This window comes from Manacus candei, unplaced genomic scaffold (assembly GCF_025592945.1).
Source record: "Manacus candei isolate 608988 ecotype Guabito, Panama unplaced genomic scaffold, ASM2559294v1 h1tg000005l, whole genome shotgun sequence".
Lineage (NCBI taxonomy): Eukaryota > Metazoa > Chordata > Aves > Passeriformes > Pipridae > Manacus > Manacus candei.
This window is the reverse complement of record NW_026138053.1, coordinates 24,433,213-24,443,052: the sequence shown is the minus strand read 5'-3', so window position 1 is coordinate 24,443,052 and position 9,840 is coordinate 24,433,213. Positions and strand designations below refer to the sequence as shown.

Genomic DNA, 9,840 nt, shown 5'->3' with positions numbered 1-9,840 from the left:
GAAGTCAGGAACAAGGAAAGATTGTTTGCCAGTAGAAGGGAGGTACCATATGGCAACGGACTGTGCAAGAGTTCAGCAGGCAATTACAAATCAAACATTTTTACTACGCTGCCTAAAGATGCCTTTCAAGTTATTACAGTACTGGGCTTCATTTAGAAGAAAGATTCTTTCAGGCTGATAAAACTTGATTTGTGTTGCTGGGAATAAAAGGGGCAGCCTGGCTGGATACAACAGGAAAAATGAAGCATTTGTAGTCTAGAAGAATGTTCGACAGAATGTCGCGTTCAATTCTTGACGTTCACTTAATAAGAAACAGCTCCGGTTGTTAAAGGCACGAAGCCTCCGATACATGTGGAAAATGTTAAAACTCTGTGTGTGTGTGTGTGTGATGGTTTTGGGTAGGTATCAGAATGTTTGATAACATCTGACCAGTGTTAGAAGTAGCAAGAGCCACGCTCCTTGAGGAAAGCAGAGTCTGGGTTGGGTTCTGTCCGTGCTCAGCCAGCACTTGAGTACGTTCCGTTTGCTGCCATTGATCCTTTCAGCTTCTTCACAAAGGCTGTGCCAGTTACATTTGAGAGAGAATTACCCTTGTGTGCCTTCAGAATTATTTTAGATTTCATAGCAATGCATCCAGTAGCTTCAGAGAGCTGCTCTCCACAGGAGAGTTGTTGACTTAGCTCAAAGAAAAATTCTGTGCTTAATTGAGCAAGTCATTCAGAGAGATAATCCTACAAATACAGTGGTTTATGAAATCCTGCATAATAGTGCAGGTGCCTGTTACAGGGAATTTCCTTAATTATGGTTAATAAGCATGATTTACTTCTTTCTGTGGAAGACTGAGCAGGTCTGGGATTTTTAAGGCTCGTTTGGACATAGCTTAGTACAGTTGGGTTCGGGACAGCTTACACACTGTAGCATGGCAATTAAAGGGGACTGCCTGATGGTTCTGATTATCCTTTCTATTTTTTAATAAACTCTTTCCAGTAGAATAGAAAATTGAGAGATTTAGTAGTGTATCAGGTCATGTGTAATACCTTTTTATTCCCTTTTTTATATATCACCTTTCAACCACAAGTATTTTAATTTGTTTCTGTGTGTGCGCACACACGCGTGTGTGCGTGTTGATTTTGGAGGGATGCCCAGAGTTTCCCAGCTCACATTTGAGGACTGTACTGGTTAGGTGCTATACAAACACAACTGCTGTTCTTGTGAGGTTGCATTAATAGTCTTCCACCTGTAAAGCCAAACTCCTTGTTATGATTTTGGTTATACGAGGCTGAGAGGTGAAGCAAAATATAATTTTAAAACTTCCCTTTAACAGAAATGGGTTTTTTAAGTAATATTATTTGTTTATCTTTTTTAGTTTGGGTATCTTGTGGAAGATGCAGGGGATGAAGAGCAGTTCCTCTTAATAGCAGCGTTGATCAGGATGTGTTTCATTTAGTTGAGGCAGAATGATCAGTCTTTGGGTGAAGTTCAAGAAATGGAGTTGCATTTAGAAATAAGTGTTTTATCTACAGCATTACTGTGTAAGGAGGAGGATTTTCATCTGTATATGATCAGGGGATTGAAAGAGTAGTAAGATTACAAATAGTGCAGGGGGAAAAGGCAGGTAGAAGACTTAAAATGTCTTATCTGTAAGGCTGTTGGATTCATTCCACATTTCAGTCTAAGTGCTCTTTTTCCCTAGTTAACTTTTCCCACGTTGCTGCAAGTTGAGTCTGAGTTTTTATTCAGCTTGAAGGGTTATAGATGCAATTTTTCCTTCTAGTATTTTTTTAATTGCTGAATTGGAAGAAAGAAGTCGTAAACTTCCTAAACAATTAGTAATTTTGATCAGGTGTTTCAGCATTGTGTGTTCAGGGTGCTTCATATTTGTCAAGGCAATTGTTCATTGGTGCTGTGGTGAAGATGGGGTTTGTGAGTAGTTGTTCGTGCCCTGGTAATTACTTTTAGATTTAGAAATAATGACATTATTAAAGACCTGCAAGCATGTCAGTCAACGAAAGCAGAAATTCTTCACGACACCGTTGGTGAGTTTTTTCTGTTAAGTGTGAGACACTTAAGTAAAGAAACTTTTCATTCTGCTCTTATTTCAGGTATTTATCTGTCAGACTTGACATATATTGACTCTGCCTACCCATCCACAGCGAGCATTCTGGAGAGTGAGCAAAGAACAAACTTAATGAACAACATTCTCCGAATTATCTCAGATTTGCAGCAGTCGTGTGAATATGGTAAGCTGTTGTGGAAACACTGCAGTATTAAAGAGAGGAACTTTAAAAGCTTCAATATTTGTTTGCTGTAAAGCAACTGAAGTAAGGCCCAGCTCATCTGAATGCCATGAACACCCTCCCTCATCCTCCTCTCACACCAAAAGTCAGGGTTTATTTTGGTATTGCTGTTTGAGACAGAAGAAAATTGCCCTTTTCTTACATCACACACGTTTTTGCAGGACATATTTCCTGATGATAAACATGGAGTACATCCTATTTAAAACAGTAGTTTTACTGGTATGTTATAAGCTTGTAGCCGTGTGCTTCGTAATTTTATGACCATGAATTTTAAAAATAGGATTGCTTTTGGAGTAGTACTTTTACTGGAGGTAATAAAATACGTTCAGCTTGTCTTTTGGACATTTATAGTTCTGTTCATGGATCAGATAATTTATTTTTTCTTCAAAGGTCTCCCTCACAGTCCCCTTCATATTCTAGCAAAGTCGTAAGGCTGTGTTTGCAATGGTGGAATGTGAATTAGCACAGGATTGTGGCTTCCCTGAAAGCTCAATATCAAGAGAATATGGGCTGTGAAGGAGTCCTCAGACAGAGCCCTCCACATTCCAGGTGTGGGCCTTCAGTTTGACCTGGGAAGTTGTCTTTCTTTTCCCTTACATGTGCTCTGATAAGCAGCTCTGGGGTTTGTGGATGTGGGGAGTGTCAGCTCAGCACATGAGATTTGCTATGAAGTTCTAAAATTTCAGTATCACCAGAGGCTGTAGTTTGTACCTTCATCTCACAGAAAAAGTCAGGAGATCTGAATCTGTTTAGTTTCTGGAAAATTGCTTACCAATGAGTGGTATAGTAATAATAAATGTCATCTGTTCTCCAGATATTCCTATGTTGCCTCATGTCCAAAAATATCTAAACTCAGTGCAGTACATAGAAGAACTACAGAAGTTTGTAGAAGATGACAATTACAAGTAAGTACAAAATGCTACAACTGACTGTAATTCATAACAAAATAACTTCTATAACACAAAGCCTGTCACTTGTAAGGTTGCACTTGTATCAGGGGATTGTATTATATTGTATGGGTGTCCCTGCCCATGGCAGGGGTTGGAATGAGATGAGATTTAAGGTCCCTTCCAACCCAAACCATGCTGTGATTCCATGATTATGCACCTCAGATGAACCAGTTGCAAGTGGTTGAGGTTCCAGAAGGATCCTGTGCTCCAAGACACTTTTCCACATGCTGCATGGCTTATCTCCTTCCTTTTCTGTGCCAGAATGTACCAAGCCCTTGTTTTCAAAAGTCTGATAAAGACTTTGTACACCTGGCTCACCTGTAACACTGTGCAGTCAATAAGACGAATTCCATAACTGGAGATGGGTTACTGTCATTCTTCAGCAGAACAAAGCCATCTGGGCACCCAGTCCCATGTGTTCACTGAGGGTGACTTAAGGCTTCCACTTGCATGTATTTCATTTTATATTTTGCTCTTTGATTAGGTTATACAGTGTTAATACCTTGTAAGCACTTGATTTCTGTCCATCTCTGTCTCTGCCTGTTCCTCCCAGCCTCCCACCTGAGGTTTCTACCTCTCTAATTAAAAGATTACTGTAATAAGTGATTTGGCATCCAGTAAAACTGAGGGAGGGAAATCTGTGGCAAAAGACAGGAACTAGCCCTGAGGAGAGGAAACACCCTAAAGCAAATGTGCTGCCTATGAAGGAGGTTTTTGTTCATTGGCTGATCTGCTGGAGGAGGTTCCCCACCCATTCCCACCCTCTCTGCTTCTTAGTGATGTTGTTTTCCTGCATTCCACGCTCCACCTTCCTCCACCTTCGCTAGGTAGGACTCACCACCAGTGGGAATTTTATTGCTGAAGGAGCTACAGTCTCTTCCTCCTGTACAATCCATGTTTTGGTGGCAGGGCAATGAATGTACGTCTCCAGACTGAACGTTTTTATGGTCAAGGAGTGTATTTTGAAGAACTGTTCTTACTATAAGTGACTGTTTTATTTTTTTTATCCCCCAAGGTGTCTGTCAGCAAAGAGGCTGAAGTTAGAAACCAGCCATTGTGACTTGAATAGGTGGATTTTATTTAAAAAAAATTAAAGAATTTTATCTAAAAAAATTAAGTTATAAAATTGTAATTATTCATTACTAAACTGTTGAGAATAGGAGGGAGAGGAGCTGTCAAACTTCAACTTTTTTCTCCCCACAATGCAGTAGATACTTTTTCAACCTTGCTAATTTCAAAGATTTTTAATTCTGGAAACTGTGTGGACAAGATACTCTTGATCTTCCTGGAGTTCTCTGCCCCTGGAGTCTGCCTTCTTTGTGGGACTCTTGGAAATGGCATTAAACAGTGCCTGTTACAGAAAAAAGCTTGAGTTATGGATGAAATCAAGTTGATAATGTGTTTTCCAAGACACAAAAGGATCTTGGCTTTTGGACCAGTAAAGACCAAAGGCTCGGCTTGGCACAGTAGACTTTACAGAAAAATTTAAAATACAGAGTGTGCCAGGAATAAATATTTTAGTCAAGGTGGGGGGAGCAATTGTATGGTTTTTTTATTCTTCCCAGGTTTTGTGCTGGAGTAGCAGTATCATCACTGAGTTTATGTATCTGCCAGAGGTCCCTGGGCCATGGAGGTCCTGGTGGTGTTGCCAACCTGGCCTGCTCTGTATGAACCAAATAATAAAGTTTGGAAATGGCCTGTGCTAAAGATAACTCTGCACAGTTGATATTAACTTCATAGTATTTCTTGCAATTATAGAAGCAAACAGCTTTCAACTGTAAATTTAAAAAATACTTCTTCACAAGCTTATGTTTTGATTTCCTGATAAAGTAATTTTTAATGTTTCTTTAATGCAGACTTTCGTTAAAGATAGAACCAGGGACCAGCACCCCCCACTCTGCTGCTTCCAGAGAAGATTTAGTAGGTAAATGCTTAACAAATGTGAGAAGACTTGAGGTTGTCCTGTGCATTATTTTTGAGTTGTGAACGTGGAAAATATTTGCCTGAGGCTAATAAAGAAGTGTGAAGTTTAAACACTGTATATTTGTAATAAAAAGTCTAAAGGTGATCTGTAAAGAAGGAATTGAGTCATTTTTTTAGGTTCTTGTATGTATTGTGGCACTAACTTGTTAGTGTCACTTGGGGTGAAGAGCTATTAAATATTCATTCTTTGTTGTGTCTAGACAGAAGGGCCTTCATCTAAACTTTTCATGGTACGATATGCTTCCAAAAGTGGACATTCTTCTTGGTCAATGCCAAAAGTGGTTGAAGGCAGGAGTCTGAAAATGTAGAATCAGTGGGATTTACCAGTGGAGCAAATGCAGCAACCTTTAGGATTAAAAAATATTTGTAACTGGATGGTCTGTTTAAACTGAGGGTGTTTGATTTTAATCCTGTGCAAATGCTCTAAATTGCAGGGGTTTTAATTATCAGTATATCAATGAGTTTTATTGCAGGCTATCCTTTATAAATTGTGTTTAGGAAGTTTTGTGCTGATTTTCTGAGAAGCAGCCCTGACAGTAATTCTGAAGTGACTCAGGAGTGATGTCTTTTTCCTTGCCAGGCTCTGAAGTCGGAGCATCTCCCCAAAGTGGACGGAAAAATGTTGCAGCTGAAGGAGCTTTGCTACCCCCAACGCCCCCTTCTCCTCGGAACCTGATACCCCACGGCCATAGGAAATGCCACAGTCTGGGATACAAGTCAGCGTCTTCTTTAATCTGAAAATCATCTTAAACTCTGTGATTGTGTCATGTTTCCTTACAAAAGCTGTGCTTTTAAAAAGTAGCATGATTTGTACGCAGTGCTTCGCTTACAGACCCAACTTGTGGCCAGGGAGCAAGCTCAGAACTGTAATGGTGGTGTCCCAATCCAAGAGAATTAGTCAAAATAGAAAGACTGAAGTTATGATGATAAGATTAGTCAATGAGTTAACCAAAATGGCTCTTTCTGAATGACAAAACTATCACTTTTAGCAAATCAATGCCAGTGTAATTCTTTCAAATTCAAATTGAAATAACTGCTTTATTGTTATTTTTTTAGAGACCTCCTTTGTAGACTTTCATATAACTTTGTGTAAGAATGGCTGCACCAAAGTCTACACCTTTTACCATTCAGGTGTACTTCTAATTAATATCTTGATCATTGTCATCACTTACCTTGTGATCTTTTCAAAATGCCAGATTGTAGCTATCCAGTCATGAATAACTTCTAATGTGTAAGCTTACCTTTAATGAGCTAGAATGCAGTCCTACAGTTCAACTATGTGTTATAAGAAGACAAAAATGCCTTAGGATATTGAAAGTAATTGTTAATGTACTCCTGAGCCTCTCTTTGTTGCATGAGTGTGTTGAACTTTTAAAACCAGCAATTCCTGTAGTTTGTGCACAATTGCTTGTGACTCGGCCACGACTGAGTTTGGCATGAGGAACACACTGCCTGCAATCCTTCAGGGTGTTAACCAGCTCCTGAAATGTATCCCAGGCAATGCTGTAACAGTTCTGTCCTTGCTCCTTTCCAGTTTCATACACAAAATGAACACGGCTGAGTTTAAAAGTGCAACATTCCCCAACGCAGGACCAAGGCACCTCCTGGATGACAGTGTCATGGAGCCTCACGTCCCATCCCGAGGGCAGGCCGAGAGCTCCACCCTTTCCAGTGGAATTTCAATAGGTAGGCATTGAAAAGATTCCCATGCAGTACCCTTAATAAAGATTTTAGCACTATTGGTTGGTGATTGTACCTGCAGCAGAACTGTTCTAAAATACTGATTCTGTTTTAGAACAATTTTGGGAAATGTAGGTGGAGGAGGGTGGCATAATTTATACACCATGAACTGGGAAATTATAAAAAAGCACTTTTTTTTTTCCCCCTCCCCTTTAATGATACAACATCTGATACTCCTCTTCCTTGATGGGAGGTGGAAGGAAGTGCAGGGTGTGATTTTCTATTCTCTTTTTTTCCCTCTTAAATCAATCTAAGACTAAAATGACTTTTGATTGTATTTCTGTTGAAAATGCCATATTGACTTGACAGTGAGAACTGTAAATTGCTGACAGTTTTAAGAGCATAATTTCTAGATACTTCTGACTTGGGCAGGTGTAAATAGAAATCTAACCTTCAGATACCTTGAAATGTCAGAATCTACTTAATATTGCTAAGTTGTTTATCTTCATATTTTTAGGGTGGTAATCTTTTTGGGGAACCTCTGCTTTCTGAGTGTCTTCTGTGACAAGAGTTTCTCTTTTTTCTTGTTGTGCACAGAATCCTTAAAGTGAAGAGAGGGCAGGACAAGTGCTTCTCATGTCCACCTCTTTGCAGCCAGGGCTAGGAAATGGAACCTCTATAACAGTCCTTTCTCTCAGATTTGTTAACTTGATAGAATTTTGTGGTGTTATGCATTTCATTGGAGAACTTAATTTTAAAACACAGCTTTGCTGTCACAGATTTTCAGATGATGCTGTTTTCAGGAGCTGTGCATCTATTTTCTTGAGGAGAAGGCCGTATCCTGAGAAAACATTAAATATTTCATGTGGAAAAAATCAAATATCTAGAGACAATAATTTAAAAAAAAAATTAATAGGTGAATCTGTGGAATTAGACCAAATGTGTGTCACCTTTGTTGAGATGTAGCATTGCCCTTTTCTCAGGGCAGTGTTTTACTCATGTTTTCTGTCTGAATATCTAAGAAACTCTCTGCAGCTGATCCTTTTTTCCAGGGTAAATTATTTCTTTACCTCCATTAGAGCCTAGCAGGGAAGGTTTGCCAGAGCTGACAGGCAGTTTTTCATGAGGTATGAGTGAGAACCAGTCACCATCCAGATATTTTAGAGAACGTGGGGTTTTCTACTCCGTCTCATCTCCGAATTTTTCAATTCTGTTCTCAAGCTCAGCCATGACCTTATTGATTTGATGCAGTAGGGACAAAATTGCCACTTTACATGACTTGTATAAATCACTTGTAAAACAGCAACCCTTATGCATTTTTTGCAAGACCAGCATTTGTGGTTAAAACTTCCTCTCTCCCATTCTCTTCCACCTCCAGCCTCCCCATACTCGGATACTTCGGTTTTTTCCCTGTTTTGACAGTCCAGCAGCATTATAACTTTTGCTACTCTTGATTGTGAAAATCTCAATGACACAGAAGATTGGTGGAAGTTCTAGAAATACTTTTGGGGGAAGAAAGGAAGTTTTGGAGGTTTACAGTATCTGTTACTGCAGAATTCTTGGAAGTGTAAGTTGCCTGGCATTCTGTGCTGCTGCCTCAGCAGGATTGAAGGAAGTTGATTGAAGCTGCTGAGTTCCTCCATCATGTTTGAAGTAGTCTGTTTACTCAGGACTTGGAAATAGTACAGTCACTGCAGCAGAGAGGAGGTTTATGGTGTTCTACAGCACAACTTCAAAAGATGGTCAGGAAAATGTCTTCTGAATGTGTGCACTGAAAAGAGTGTTATTCCTCACCTTGCCCGTAAACGTGGACTTAAACCTCTTGCTCTAGAAACAGGACTACCTTTTTTACATATAAGCCTATATAGGACTGAACTTTTTGGATAAATGATCCCTCTTCAAAACGTGGACAGAGTTTCTGCTATGCCAGCACCTTGAATGTGCCTTTAAAGACATCTGTAATACTTCTTTAAATCACTCTTGTGTTTTGAGGGCTCAGAGGTGTTCAGGCGTTTCCAGTCCTTTCATATTGGAGGATCTGATATAATCTGCCTCTGTGTTAACTATCAAAGCAGCAGCAGTGCAACATCAGTGTCTTTAGGAATCGAGCAGTGTGTGTCTCTAAACTAAAAACATGCCTTCAAAGGATAATGGACTTTTTTCGTTGTGTTGTGTTGGGAAGGACTGGCAGTCTGTTCTGGGAATTGTGGTGCAGAGAATACCCAAAATTTTTACATCAATTAATCTTTCAGATATGAAGGATATTTTTCATTGCAGTGAATGATTCTTAAAGCAGCAGCAGTGCAGAAAGTGAACCAGGCAGGGGATTTGCTGAAAACAGGCCAATCTGTGACATGACAGCCACAGTCAGAGACCTTTATGAGATCCTTTTCTTCATGTCAGGGATTGGAGGCTGATTGTGTGCTTTTAACTCATTCTGTAAATAACCCTGGAACTCAAAAAATATTAAAGATACAACCCCTTTTATATTAATGTCTTGTGCTTGGGTCTAAACAGCTCTTGTTCCTGAAGCCACGGGACCGTGTTGCACAGCTGAGGATGGTGTACTGTGCTGGAGTGAGGGAGATGTACATCTGGATCTGTTGCCATCTTCCTTTATAACATAGGTGCTTGTTAGCTGAACAGAAGTGAGAAATCTTTTTCCAGCAGTGCCAGGACTATCCTAATTAGAAGGAAGAAACACTTGTCCAGTCCTTTATACGGTGTGAGATGGGAAATGTCCTCTTGAGTTCAGGAATGTAACAAGAGGAAATAGTCTCTTGTAGGTTTTAGATGTTCATAATGTAGACAGTTACATTTGAGCTGGGGATAACTGGAGCTCTTTAGGATCACAAAGAGAATTGTGATCTCTAAGGTTATGATTGATCTCCTTCTTAGATGGGTGGCTAAAAAGAGGTTGTATGACTCGA

General features: G+C 39.7%; 1 protein-coding gene across 6 annotated transcripts in view; it reads left to right on the top strand.

Moving 5' to 3' along the window:
* Positions 1-9,840, top strand: part of RALGPS2 (Ral GEF with PH domain and SH3 binding motif 2) — a 112,498-nt gene that overhangs the window by 76,229 nt on the left and 26,429 nt on the right. For all 6 annotated transcript variants that reach the window (XM_051806384.1, XM_051806366.1, XM_051806375.1 and 3 more), the window contains exons 9-13: positions 2,103-2,240; positions 3,112-3,202; positions 5,104-5,171; positions 5,811-5,946; positions 6,765-6,916. In XM_051806384.1, coding sequence (XP_051662344.1) covers positions 2,103-2,240; positions 3,112-3,202; positions 5,104-5,171; positions 5,811-5,946; positions 6,765-6,916 — 585 coding nt within the window. The remainder of the gene's footprint in view (positions 1-2,102; positions 2,241-3,111; positions 3,203-5,103; positions 5,172-5,810; positions 5,947-6,764; positions 6,917-9,840) is intronic.